The 13,918-nt window shown below is 38.9% G+C and overlaps 2 protein-coding genes across 2 annotated transcripts; one reads left to right on the top strand and one right to left on the bottom strand.

Annotated features, from left to right (window-relative positions):
• Nucleotides 1–5: 5 nt before the first annotated feature.
• Nucleotides 6–5,160, bottom strand: tmx2a (thioredoxin-related transmembrane protein 2a). The gene is made up of 8 exons (XM_061725497.1): nucleotides 4,901–5,160; nucleotides 4,688–4,748; nucleotides 4,307–4,420; nucleotides 1,797–1,873; nucleotides 1,442–1,548; nucleotides 847–912; nucleotides 616–745; nucleotides 6–539 (listed from the first exon to the last, which is right to left on the bottom strand). Exons 1-8 carry the CDS (start codon nucleotides 5,087–5,089, stop codon nucleotides 384–386), a joined length of 900 nt encoding a protein of 299 aa, XP_061581481.1. The 5' UTR covers nucleotides 5,090–5,160; the 3' UTR covers nucleotides 6–383.
• On the top strand, nucleotides 4,907–13,767 carry si:dkey-6i22.5 (polyamine-modulated factor 1). The gene is made up of 5 exons (XM_061725498.1): nucleotides 4,907–5,471; nucleotides 8,424–8,529; nucleotides 10,056–10,156; nucleotides 10,673–10,868; nucleotides 13,610–13,767. The coding sequence occupies exons 1-5, from the start codon at nucleotides 5,248–5,250 to the stop codon at nucleotides 13,673–13,675; spliced, it is 693 nt and encodes a 230-aa protein (XP_061581482.1). The 5' UTR covers nucleotides 4,907–5,247; the 3' UTR covers nucleotides 13,676–13,767.
• The last annotated feature ends 151 nt before the right edge of the window (nucleotides 13,768–13,918 follow it).

Genomic DNA, 13,918 nt, shown 5'->3' with positions numbered 1-13,918 from the left:
GCAGGTTCATTTACGCCTCACATTTTATTTCAGAACTGTTAAAAAAAAAATACAGGCAGCAAGAGATCACAGTAATGACGATTAAATAGGATGGTAGTGAAAAAACAAAACGTATTTGTACTTCAAATAGCTGTTGGATTTGAATGCGCGACTACATTTCAACCAAGCTACATCAAGCCCATCAAACCAGACCAATGTTTTCCAGTTTTCACTTTTTGTTGGTTTTCATCATGAAGACGTACTGTCTCCACACTTCCCAGCAGTGCTGAATCTGGACTCCTCTCACCATTTTGCGATATTCAGCATTTTTACACTGATGTAAGACAAGCAAACGGTGTGACAAATGAAAGACTTGACTGGTGCCTCTCCAGGAGTCATCTTCTTCACTGGTCCTTCTTGCTCTCTGTGGGCTCCTCCGCGTCGCTGCCCTCTTCTGGCTGAGTGTCATTCTGCTTCTCTTCCTTCACACCGAAACTTTTATTCAGCTTCTTGGATTTTTGGAAAAGCTCATTGAGGTTAAACTCCCGGATGATGTTCTCCTAGAAGTGCAAGGCGTTTTCTCATTAACATCATGGTCGGCTTATCGAGTGCTTTTTAAAACCTTTACAGACAAACCTCATTGAAGGTCCAGGACACAGCTCTCCCTTTCTTGTCCACCATCGGACGTCTCATGATTTCTCGACCTCCTTGAAAAAGCACCAGTGTGGGCAGCTGCTTTGAAAGTGGAGAGGTGCTAACTTTGTATCTGTTGAGAGAGATTTCATGCGACATTGGATGCCTGCGTTCAGAAAAATGCGTCAAAGTAACCGTATGATTGCATCAATTTAAATGAAAAACAAAACTGACTTTTGTGAAACTTCGTCATAGCGACCGATGTCGACCTTCCCAAATCGGAGTCCAGCACAGTTGTACCTGTTGTTTGCAAGGAAAGATCAATCGAACCGTTACTGCAAAACTATAACCTACATTCAACCCTCCAGCATTAAATCATAAATATAAGCTGCAAAACATCACACACCATGGTTTTATAGTAAACAACTGAAGAATAGATTAAAACTGTTGTCTCAAAGTCTTAGAGCATTTTAGAGTTTTTATTTCCTGTATAACTGCATTTGTCTGACTGATCAAATTAGTATAGGAATCAGTAAAAATATTTTTTTTATGTTTTACCAGAAAGATCAATATATCCAGAAATTGAGAAAATTCTTATGGGTTCTTTCAAGAGTTTTTGTTTAAAGTTTAGAAATATTTCACTAATAATGAAAATTGTGTATCAGACTTCATGGTTGTAGGTTCATAGTTTACATTACACATTTACAGTTGAACTTAAGTGGTTCTCAAATCTAAAACTATAATGATCACATGCGAGGTATTATGTTTACAATAGAGATGGCAAGAGTGAAACTCAAATAAAGGGGGAAGTGGGGAGGTGATTCCATACTTAAGTGAAAGATCGGCGAAAACCGGAGCAAAGGACTGGCAGTCGGAGGACCAGTTGGCGTAGAACTCCACGATCCAAGTAACACGACCGTCCCTCTGCAGCTCATCCTAATGACACAAAAATAAGTCGGGGGAGATAACTCATGTTGTATTCCAGTTTCAAATGTTTGATATTCATTGGAAATGATGTCTGCATGGAACGGATACTGATAAACAGATAAAACATAAATGCTTAATAGATTATCATCATCTTTGTCTTCATCCCCTTCAAAATTTCCAAGTCAAATACTAGTCCCAAGAGACTAAGCTGTAAATCATTCCTGGTCTTTATCCCTTTCAGATTTTACTTTACTTACATCTATGGTCTTGTCACTGAAGTACTTGATGTACTCTGGGCCCATGTAGATAGGAGGCTTAAAGGTCATGACAAATGCTGGAGACAATGAAATAAAGCAAAATTAAAGGTTTACATTTAGTGGGATGAAAACGACTGCTACGCATAAGCTGTTTTTTTCTTGAAAATAAAAGGTCAGTTTACCGTGTGTATGTACACACACACACACACACACACACACACACACACACACACACACAAAAATTGTTAACAAATACTATCAAAAGGATCATCATTCTATTTGGCCACATCTCAGTACAGATGTTTGATATAAAACTGAAAAGAAACATTAAATCAAAGGCTAACTGAGCTTTAGGAGTAAAGGGGAAAAAGTAAATCAGCTTCTTATGTACTTCTGACCCTTTATTGAAGAGACTGAAGCCACCACCAACTCAAAAACTTTAACCAAATGCAACTTTGTGTACTGTCACTTTAATGGGGAGGGTCTGGTCGGGAAATCTGCCATTCAGGCTTCCATTCAAATATGCAAAGGTACTGTGACATCACAGACCAGAGTAAAGAGCCACTTTAGCTCCATTTCTAACCAACATCACACTGTGCTGCTTCTGTTGCCTCCAGGGGGCTGGGTAGCACAAGGATGCACATCCTGCAGAAGAAGAGTTCCACTTCTCAAAAAAAGTCACAATATGTCTCCCTGGTTGTAAATGAGCTATGTTGGGTTAATAAAACAATTTCCCTAAACTTAAGGTAAATGTAATATCTATGAAATAGTTATTCTTATAACTGTTTCCTAGCATGTTGGGGTTTCCTGGAGTATTCTACTGGGAGTTGAAATGAATTATTGTTTTAATACACAGATGAATACCATTTTATGAACAATGACACTCTGAAAACTACATTTTTCTCACTGCTAATAGATTTTAAAAACAAAATAGTATTTGTTGGTTAAATTAGTGCTAAACTAAACTAAACTTGCACAATGTTACTAGCTACAGGCCATTAATGAAACATGCTGATTTTTGAACCAAAGACTGTTTGTTTCAGCAGCGACACCTATTAAAATAACTAAAGAGACTTTGTTCCATTTCTAACCTTCATGTGTGGAAAAACATGGAAATACAAAATAATGAATTAAACAATCAAACCAGAAGATCAAGAACCACCAACAGCTGATTGTAATGACTTTGAAAAGGAAAAGGTATTAACTTTTCAAGCACCGAGAGGTTGCAAGTCAGGGCAAAAATGATGAAGGCCAGATAGGCCGAAACATGTTGGCAGCCCTCTTCTAATAAAGGCTTTTTTTATCTTTTTATCCACCTCCTCTCGAGTGCCTGGATCTTTAGCTTCTATTTTTCCACATTGTCTCCCAGGTCCGATCCAAGAGCACCATTTTACAGCGGTCACACCCTAACGAGCACCTGGTTGACTATTTTTCTATCTGAATAGATTCTTGACTTTTGCCAACTTAACAGTTTGAATGGGCTCATGACTGAAAGCTCTTCTCTCTTCAGCCCACCTTTCACAGCAGATGTTCTGCTATCCCACTGCCACTCACGGGAGAGAGACAAGAACTGCTGAGTGATGTGTAATAGCGCCTTAATGTGCACTGCATCTTTCTATTCTGCCGTCAGCCACACTGGCCTCACACCTTTCCACAGCTTCCAGTCACACATCTACAGTCTCATCTGCAGCTCTATAATGGATCTCAATGCTTCCCCGGTTTACTTATATCACAGGGTTGAAGTTGACCCCATCACACACCTGCTTCCCAAAGTTCATTCTCTGGACAAAGCAGACAGCTCTGTGGTAATCGGGGTTCTTTGATTTCCCCTGTGCGTTTAACTCAATTCAGTCTGCACTGCAATCTAAAATACACCAGAAGACAAAGGTGAATGGCTCCACAATCACCTGAGGTATTGATTACCTCAAAAACAGACCAGTTTATGAGAATGAAGGTTAGCCGCACCCCAGAGGACTCTACTTTCACTGTCTCTCTTCACTCAGTATACCTCAGATGTCCGATTGAAGTCTGAGTCCTGTCATCTATAGAAACACTGAAATGAGTCTGCTCACATCATCCTGAGAGGACTACGGATACTTGAGCGTTCACCAGGACAACGGGCTGGGCTGGAGATGCAGCACTGAATACCGTAATCTGAAATCATCTGACTCAAAGAAACTGAACAAACTGATCAAGGAGAGTTTATAATATCAACCTGTTTTCTACTACAACAAAATGATTTCCCTTCCGGGATCATGGGGTATCATTAAATCAAAATTAATTTAGCCAACTTGATTATATGTGTGTATCTGTGTGTGTCTGTGTGTGTGAATGGGTTCAGAGTTACTTGAGGAAAAATCTACAAATCTACATTTAAATCCCAGCATCCGGAGGAGGCAACTGCTTCTAAATGAAGGTGAGCTTTAAAAAAAAAACAAAACAAAAAAAAAAAAAATGATATATATATATATATCTCCACCATAACCCAGTATTTGTAGCAGACTACTGACCGACACACAGTGCAAGGTAGAGGATGCCCAGGCGAATGTCCAGCCGGAAGAAGAGGATGACATTGGCCACTTTACTGAACATGAACACGTTTCCTATGTGCTGCTCCAGTGTGACTAGGAGAGACGAAAAGAAAACCAAGGATGTTAATGAATGAATGAAGCAGAACACACACCTTCACATTGCCAGCAAGGTCAAAGGGGGGTGGGATTACTCCACTCCTGCAACGTTGACACAACAAAGTTAGGCTTTGTCTTGGATCACTTCCTGGATAGGGATATTTATCTCGGTGTGGGATCTTTACTGGTCTCAGGTACCATGAAAACTCAATATTGTACTTAAATGCCATTTCTGGTAGATACAATGAGAGAAACTTGACTTACTAGCTCTTCTGTTCTTCATCATCACTATTGCACTGAGAAACATGAGAATCTCCAATTCTCTCTGTTAAAAAAAATTGAAAAATTGATTAAAACAACTTAATAGGAGAGGAGTATATGTTTTTTAACTTATCTTGCAATGCAGTCTGAGTGGTCTCCACTATATTTAACAGCAGGCAGGGCCGCAGGGCAACTCTATCCCCCCCACATGCTCACCCAGTCAAAGTCGCAGGAGTTCCCGTCCTCCCGATCACTGGCCAGGTGCTCGCACAGTCCGGGGGTTTTCCTCACCACCAGGAAGGCGAGGGTCATCAACACCGACGTGATGTAGTAAGGTTTCAGTAGCCATTTGTAAATCTGGGGTAAATGGTACAGGAACGTGCACAAGCCTGTGATTAAACCCATGCTGGCAGCGGAGAGAGAGAGTCCACCACCCGGGACAGCGTCGCGTCTAGAGGAGAAATCAAATGACAGCTGGGCGCTGGGAGTCAAGTGCGCATGCGCGGAGACCTCCCGGCTCGCCGTAGTGTTGGCGGTCTCTGCGAAAATATAAACAAGGGAAGATGGAGGAAAGCAGCGCACCGACACGAGAGGAGACTACAGAGGAAAACGAGGAGGGGACCACTCAAAGCCAGGCCGGTGGACCTGCGGAGGATGTTTCTTCAGAGATGTCGAAGCAGGAAAAAGTCTCCAAGCCGTCCGAGGAGACGGCTGGTCGCTACGACCGCATGAAGCTGTTCGACAAAGTGATGCAGAAAAGCCTGAACAAGTTCATAGAGCACGCCAGGTAAACCCCCTGGTGCTGCTGCCACTGTTATTACAATGTTATTATGATATTATGATATTATGAGTATGTAAAAGACACATACGCGGACTTTACGACTGGTTTTAGAGGGTTCAAAGATCGACTACTAGAAAAATCGTCTGTACAAGTATTCGTTCGTTCGTTAGTTCGTTCGTTTTTTTTATCGAACATCTATAAAAAACAAGAAAAAAGATAAGAAAACAAATACAGGTGGGCATTCCACCACATAAAGAAAAACTACATCAAAACACATATTTCAGTTACATGTTCGAAAAGGAGTGGGGGGAAGTATAAATGTATTTAATCCCACCCCCTTTCACCGCGGTTGAATTGGTTTGATATTGGATATTATGAATTCAACACCCATAAAACTTGTGATACATACCACTGATTTTGGTCATATTGCTTGTGATGTGTTCATGGTCATCTAGACTATATATCACAAGAGAGTAATTATTATAAAATCATATTATGGGCTGAGGTTTAATGAAAACAATCGGTGTTATGGATCACAAGTTTTATGGGTGTTGAATTCATTAAACCACATTAAATCAGATCAGCCCATATATATGCCCATATATATGATTTTTTAATAATTACTGTTTTGTGATATATAGTCTAGATGACCATGAACACATCACAAGTGGTTTGACCAAAATCAGTGGTATGTATCACAAGTTTTATGGGTGTTGAATTCATAATATCCAATATCAAACCAATTCAACCACGGTCCCCCTTTCCACAACTAAACATAAATGATATGTCTGTATTTACTTTTTATACTATACACTAATTTGTATAAATATATATCATTTTTACAAAAATAACCTGTTTATATACCAGATGTAAGCTCTATCATAAATATAATATAACTATGATATAAATATAATACGTATATCTAAGTATATAAACATACAAAGACAACATAACGAAATAGCAGAACACACACAGCTGGTGATCTTTAAACAGTCTTCACTTTTATACCTCAAATAAACTATTTCTTTATATTTCTTCTTAAATTGTTGTCCAATGTTGTACATTCTTTTAACTCCAAATTCAAACCATTCCACAGTTTAATTCCACAAACTGATGCACAAAAACGTATTTTTGTTGTACGCACAAATAAAGATTTGAAGTTTAGGTTACCCCTTAAATTATAACCCCCTTCCCTCCCAATGAATCATTTCTGAATGTTATCTGGTAGCAAATTATTTTTTGCTTTAAAGTATAAGATTAAGCTTTATTGGACAAGTATGAACGGCATAGAGGGAATTTGTCTTTGGTTGTTTCGCTCACTGAACCCAGATTTAAATAAGTGCAAACAGTAATAGACAAATGGCTCTTATTAACATATATACAATTTTTAAAAAGTGAAAGGTGCAGCAGTATGAGGTGGACATGGTTATTGAAAGGTGCATTGTAACAACATGATTGTGGTTATTATTATTATTGCACAGTGATTGATTACCGTACTCTGAGTGTTGAGAGTTCATCAGAGCAACAGCTTGGGGGAAGAAACTGTCTTTGTGTCTGGAGGTTTTAGCGTACAGAGCTCTGTAGCACCGTCCAGAGGGGAGGAGTTCAGACAGACTGTCCTGGGTGTGAGGGGTCTGCAGAGATGTTTCCTGGACAGGTACAGGTCCTGGATAGATGGGAGGTTAGTCCCAATTATCCTCTCCGCAGACCTAATTGTCCGTTGCAGTCTGTACCTGTCTAGTTTAGTGAAACTGTACTCTGGGCCCATGTAGATAGGAGGCTTAAAGTTCATGACAAATGCTGGAGACAATGAAATAAAGTGGACAAGGTTATTAATACACCTGTCTTAAGTAGCAGAAAAGCATAGAAAACTGTTGTTCAAAATGTTTGAAGATAGATTTAAAGGGAAAGTTCGGTTTTTTACAACCTGGACCTTATTTATGACATTTTTTATGGTCGTATACTCACCCAGAAAAGTTTGGTGTCATTTGGAGTCCTTCGGAAGATATTAGGAGTTTTTTTGCGAGCCGCTTCTCCGTGTAATGGAGCGCATGGGGGCATAGACGGACGCAGACGATGCAGCGTCTAAATAACACATGATTGCCACGAAACTCGTTCATTTCTTTTATGAATCAATAGATCTGCTTCCAGGACCTGTTGTAACATTGTGGCGCGGTCTGTGTATTAAATAAATAATAAATTTCCGTTTGTAAACAAGACCTCTGAACTCATGACGTCATCTCTGTGCGCGCACTCTGTCCTCCGTTCCGTGAGCTCTTCAGCCGTATACTCCGGCTCAAAACGGTAAGGACGGCCATCATATTCAAAGTCGTCGTCCACAACCTCAGAATTTGACAAATATTCAGACATGTTTCAAATAACTAACAGTAAACTAACAGTAGCGAACTCCAGCTGTACACGGAGCTGTGTCTGGGACGCGCGCACAGAGATGACGTCATGAGTTCAGAGGTCTTGTTTACAAACGGAAATTTATTATTTATTTAATACACAGACCGCGCCACAATGTTACAACAGGTCCTGGAAGCAGATCTAGTGATTCATAAAAGAAATGAACGAGTTTCGTGGCAATCATGTGTTATTTAGATGCTGCATCGTCTGCGTCCGTCTATGCCCTCATGCGCTCCATTACACGGAGAAGCGGCTCGCAAAAAACCTCCTAATATCTTCCGAAGGACTCCAAATCACACCAAACTTTTCTGGGTGAGTATACAACCATAAAAAATGGCATAAATAAGGTCCAGGTTGTAAAAAAACGAACTTTCCCTTTAAGCTAAATTAAGTTGGTTAAATCACTGGGGGGAAAAAAAGTTAGAAGCCCTCAGGTACCAGAGCCTACAGCAACACCTTCCTGGTGGTTTCTTTTGTCCAAAGCGCAATGCAGTGTCTAAGTATGCTTGTTTTGCACAGTATAACAATTAACACTGCTTTCATTGTCAGTTTTAAAGGATTTGCCAACATGTTTCGCCCGCTTTACAAGAAAAACCCTCAGAGGATGGAGAGCATTCACAAGCAGTTCACAGAGGAGTTGGAGAGAACTATACAGGTGAGAAACACACAAGCTCTAATGCTTTTTTGTTTGTATGATAATTCATGGTACACAAAAAGTTCATTTGTGGGTCTGGATTGATTAATAATAGTCCATTTCTATTTAAATACAGGTGCAGTTGTCAATGTGAAATTAGGAGTTAAGAAGAGGTCATCCGAGTGACAAAAATAATAATAATTAGGGGTGGGACGATACGGGTAACTCACGATTCAATACTGTTTTCATCAACGATACATCACGATATATGTGACTGAAAAAGAAAAAATACCCATAAAAAGGAAAACGTCTGTAGTTATGCATTTATTCAATGCCAAAACTTCAATGTACAAAGAAAGTGCATGTGTATAGAGCCTCACTGCCTCCTAGGCTTGTAAATGTAAACACTGGACGCTGGACAAATTAAAGTGCATGAACATTAATAACATGTTTTATATAAACCAGGACAGTGCACTGCTTTTTTTCTAATACTGAAAAGTCAGTAAGCAACTTAATTTTGCATAGTACCTCGCTGCCTCCTAGGCTTGTAAATGTAAACACTGTACAGCAGGACAAATGTAAGTGCATGAACAATAGTGCGGTGACAACCGCGTAAATCCATTAAGTGTGTTGTCATAAAATATCGATATTTGCCATCAGTTTATCGATTATTTATTGCGACAGACAGCGCAACAATATATTGCAATATCGATTTTTTTTTTTTTCCCCCACCACTAATAATAATAATGCTTCAAATAAGCAACCGGCTTATCGGTCATATCAAAGACTGTTTGTTTGCCAGTCTGAAAATTTGAGTCAATTCTAAATAGCTGGTGTTTTCAGATTTAGAAAAATGACAAGTCTTTTAGTAGAGCTGGGTATCATCACTGACCTCCCGATACGATACGATTCCGATACACTAGGTCCCAAGACGATACGATTTCCGATACGATTCGATATCGATATTCTAGTTACAATAACGGAATAACGTGATCCTTCCATCGCTACGTCCGGCCAGAGAAACCCCACCCTGACTGGTGAAAAGAAGCAGCCTGCTCACTCCTCAGGTTAAGGAGGAGACTTGAGCTCAGTGCAGGGCCTCCCAGGGCTGTTAGAGGGAGCAATGCCCAGGACTAATTTAGGAAGGAGCACTGGGTGATAGAATGGGGGAAAAAAATCGGGATTTAAAAAAAAAAAAAAAAAATGTAATTTTTTTTTTTTTTTTTAAATCGATACTTGGATTTATGTATCGATAATCGTTCCTACACATGTATACCGATGAAATATCGATATATCGATATTTTTAACCCACCCCTATCTTTTAGGTGGTAGGAAAAATTGACTCCTTGTCACCGAACAGCAGAATACCCCTGGAGTTGTAGTTGGTCAATTAAGTGCATGAAGAAGCATGCACTTAATTTCAGATGACCCACCACAAGATGCAAACTTCCAAAACAATGCAAAAACAGATAAGCTGGTGCATCGCTGAAAACGGATAGGTGAGTACAACAGTTTAAATGAACATCTGTGTCTTTGTTCACATGAAGGAGGACATCGCTAGACTAATTGACGAAGGCATGTTGGAGTTCAAGCTAAACGAGCTGGATAAGCTGGAGGGGGCTGCCAAGAACAACCAAGACCCTGCATGGTCAGTAAATATTGAAAAATCTTTCATTCCAATGAAACAATCTACTGGTTCTGTATTGATCTTTTGATTAAACATGCTCAGTTTCGATGTAGATTCCCCTTAATCTTCATCTGTTTTAATTACCGGTACTTGTTCAGACAAAAGAAAAAGTAACCTAAATATTTTGCTTCTTTGGAGGTCAAATATTACAGATTATCATAATGTGCAGGAAGGCACTTTGGTAAGATGACTCTAAAACAAAACTTTTTAGGCATCAAAGCAAATACCACTTGTGGTGCAACTCTATTACCTATTGATCACCAATCAGATAATGAATTATGGTCACGATATCATCATACTGTTGTATAGTTTTTCCATGGTTCTTTAAAAGGGACACTGCATAGTATTGGCTTGATGTGTAGAAATACTTATACTGACTTGAATTTTCTCCATCTCATTACAATATTTCCATTTTGTGAAACAAAGCTCAAAGCAATTTTAATCCTTTTTTTTTTTTTTTCTCAAATGTTCTCTTAGGCGGCCAAGTGGGATTCCCGAGCTGGACTTTAGCAGCTTTTTGATGCCATACTATAAAAAACAAGAGGCCTACATGCGACTGGAGCTGAAAAAGATTCAAACAGAGAATGCTGCCCTGGCACAAAAGGTTCGAGTCGGTAGAGAGAATATTGCTCAGACTGAACAGCGTATTTCCACTGCTGTGGACGAGTGGAAGGTGAGAAAAAAATAATGGATATTTGTCATGGCGGTATGCACCAAAGTTGATTACGTCATGCATAAATTGTTAATTTCCTCCTTTTTAACTTTAAGTATTTTTATGTCTATGTCAAATATTTTGAAATATAGTATTTCTTGCATTTCTGTCTTTTACAGAGGGCTTTAAAGTGTGTGTGTGTGTGTGTGTGTGTGTGTGTGTGTGTGTGTGTGTGTGTGTGTGTGTGTGTGTGTGTGTGTGTGTGTGTGTGTGTGTGTGTGTGTGTGTGTGTGTGTGTGTGTGTGTGTGTGTGTGTGTGTGTGTGTGTGTGTGTGTGTGTATATATATATATTATATACATATAATTTATGTAAACAGGTTTTCCCAATAGTATACGGCTGCAGACCCGGAGGCAGCAGATCTGAGCAGCAGATCTGAACCGCAGTTCTAGACGTCACAGAGCCCCCTACTGGATGACTGTAGAACTGCAACTAGTAGAACTGCACTGCAACTAAATCAGCGTTCCACCTTAATAAATATATGAAGATTTAATTGATAATGAGGCATGGAGCTTAAATATGAAGATTTAATTGATAATGAATCTCAATATATGAAGATTTAATTGATAATGAGGATGGAGCTTATAATTAAAGAACTTACTTCCAGGGTAAACGGCAGGGATTCGTAGCTCATTCAGCACTATTTCAGATGTCATTTGTAGAGCATAGGTCTTTGCTGGTAGGCTCTTTTTTTGTGGCAAGAGATTTAGATCATAGGCAGCACCAGTAGGTGCAGTTAAGACTGTTATCAAATTAAGGTGACATTTTAAATGATTTCTTTAAATCATGAATGAGGCAATATAAAAAAATTAGTCTTTACTTGTTTTTAGCCTAATGACAATATATATTTAAACACTGAGCAACCATAAACATCATAGATAATGTCGTGATTGAGGCTTGGTATTTTACCATGTCTCTGCAGGACTGTTATATGCACAGAATCATAAAGGTGTTGCAATTGCGTGAATATGAAAAGAGACTGGGACAGAGAAGATGACAACTGTCTTGCCACTGACAGAGAGGACTAAGATGTGGCGTTTAGTGGGATATATTACCCCCAAAACTTGAACAGCATTGATCAAACCCACTACAACATAGTGTATTTGGGTGTCAAGTCCTCACTTTTGTTGTAGTAATTGTTAAAAAAAAGAAATAAAGAAATAAAAACACTTTGATATACTGAAATGGTAAGTATGGTAGTATTAAGTCCAAAATTCCCAAACAGAACAATATAACATTTATTTAACAATATAACTTGGGGTAAACAATTGTCTCATCTTGATGAAATGTACAGTATATAATATATATTCAGTGCAGGTGCAGTCACATCCCACGTTAAGGAGATCTGCAGAGAAAAAAAACAGCTGAAAAAACACTCAATACAAATCACAATCAACACTGAAATACTTAAGATTCTGGAGCATAGCAAATTCATTATATTGACATTAACAGCATTACAAGGCCCATACAAACAGCATACAAGGCCCTTCCTTTCTGGATTGTTATGTGTACCTAAAAAAGAGTGTTCAATTAGTCCAAGTTAATATTTTTACACTGTTTTACAGACAAAACTGAGCCAAAACCTAATAACGGACAAATATACATTTTCATCTTATGCACTGGATTAGCTAAATTTCTGTCCACAAAATATCTAAATATAGGCTATATAGTGATATAAATGTGAATAGTTATATAAACACACATAATGTATAATATGAATAAAAAGATAAGTTAAGATATTCCTTCAATTGTCCCACAATGGGGAAATCCACAGTCAAATGTCAAATTGAACTTAACAATATAGTTTGTGGATCATGTTAGGCATTTCACTGATTGATTAAATCACTTTTGCAGATCAATTAAGTGCCAATATATCTTGAAAAGAATACACAAAAAATGTGATTCACGGTAATACTTACACTCCGGTCGTCATCCATCTTGAGAAAAGGAGAAAAGAGCACGCTGCCGGTGTGGGTACCAGATTGTATCGGGCTGCAATATTTTCCCCGGAAGTGTGCATTTTTTCCCCGCGATGGTATTTTAGTCAGAAGCAGCAGATCATAGTGGAGGTAAAAGGGAGAAGAAACATATACAAGGAATTATCAGAATTATCAGTGATCTTACTGACATAGGCTAAAAAAACTATTAGAGTTAAAATATTTATTAGGGACTATTTTCATTAGACAATTGGAGATTCATCAGTGAGCTGAGAACAATAATAGCCTACTATATACAGTATAGGGTAAACAATCTTTTGCTTGCTGCATAGCAGTAAGCAGTTAAATATTTTGATCTTAATAGACATTTTAAATGATCGATTTGCTTTATTACATTTATTAATCATCAGTTTTCACAAGACGTAACGTCATCATGTACGGTCAAAAGCCAATCACAAGCCGAAACGTCATCACGTACGGGGAGCCGGGAAAAAAAAGCAGGTGGGAAAAAAAAGCACCGACACCGGAAAAAAACGAGAAGTCTCGATCTGAACTGTTGATTTAGTTGCAGTTATAAAGTAATCCAGTAGGGGGCTCTGTGACGTCTAGAACTGCGGTTCAGATCTGCTGCTCAGATCTGCTGCCTCCGGGTCTGCAGCCATACCCTTCTCGGTTTTCTGGCGACAAAATTGACCCCCCTACATTGAGATAAAAATAAATGGCTGTTTTGATTGTTGGTTAATTGTGTTTGTGATTTTATTTTCAGGTGTCGGTGACAGAGTTTGAAAAACTTTCCTCCTCTCTTTGCCCAGGAGACGTGTTTGATGTGTGATCTTCAAATGACTTGACATCTCAACTTACCTAACTGTACATATTTTGTTTATTGTGACATATAAAAAATAAAACCTTTTTAATGGAAAGAAACATTGTCCAGGAAACTATATTGGTGCATAAACACGCTGTTACGGTATTGTGCGGATTTATGCGGTGTATTACGGTACAAGACCCCCACTCAAGGCTGATTTATGGTTCCGCGTTACACCAACGTAGAGCCTACGGCGTAGGCTACGCGGGG

The sequence above is a fragment of the Cololabis saira genome, chromosome 7 (assembly GCF_033807715.1).
Source record: "Cololabis saira isolate AMF1-May2022 chromosome 7, fColSai1.1, whole genome shotgun sequence".
Taxonomy (NCBI): Eukaryota; Metazoa; Chordata; class Actinopteri; order Beloniformes; family Belonidae; genus Cololabis; species Cololabis saira.
The sequence above is the reverse complement of the archived record's forward strand: the minus strand, read 5'-3'. Positions and strand labels throughout refer to the sequence as shown.

What these genes read in the sequence shown, in the direction of transcription:
- tmx2a (XM_061725497.1), bottom strand. Translation starts at nt 5,089, where the DNA reads ATGGGTTTAATCACAGGCTTGTGCACGTTCCTGTACCATTTACCCCAG. An exon ending in GATGAAGAACAGAAGAGCTA is followed by an intron (nt 4,421 to 4,687) that starts GTAAGTCAAGTT and finishes CGTCTCTCCTAG; the next exon opens with TCACACTGGAGCAGCACATA. An exon ending in TGTCCTGGACCTTCAATGAG is followed by an intron (nt 540 to 615) that starts GTTTGTCTGTAA and finishes TTGCACTTCTAG; the next exon opens with GAGAACATCATCCGGGAGTT.
- si:dkey-6i22.5 (XM_061725498.1), top strand. Translation starts at nt 5,248, where the DNA reads ATGGAGGAAAGCAGCGCACCGACACGAGAGGAGACTACAGAGGAAAAC. An exon ending in AGTTGGAGAGAACTATACAG is followed by an intron (nt 8,530 to 10,055) that starts GTGAGAAACACA and finishes GTTCACATGAAG; the next exon opens with GAGGACATCGCTAGACTAAT. An exon ending in AACAACCAAGACCCTGCATG is followed by an intron (nt 10,157 to 10,672) that starts GTCAGTAAATAT and finishes ATGTTCTCTTAG; the next exon opens with GCGGCCAAGTGGGATTCCCG.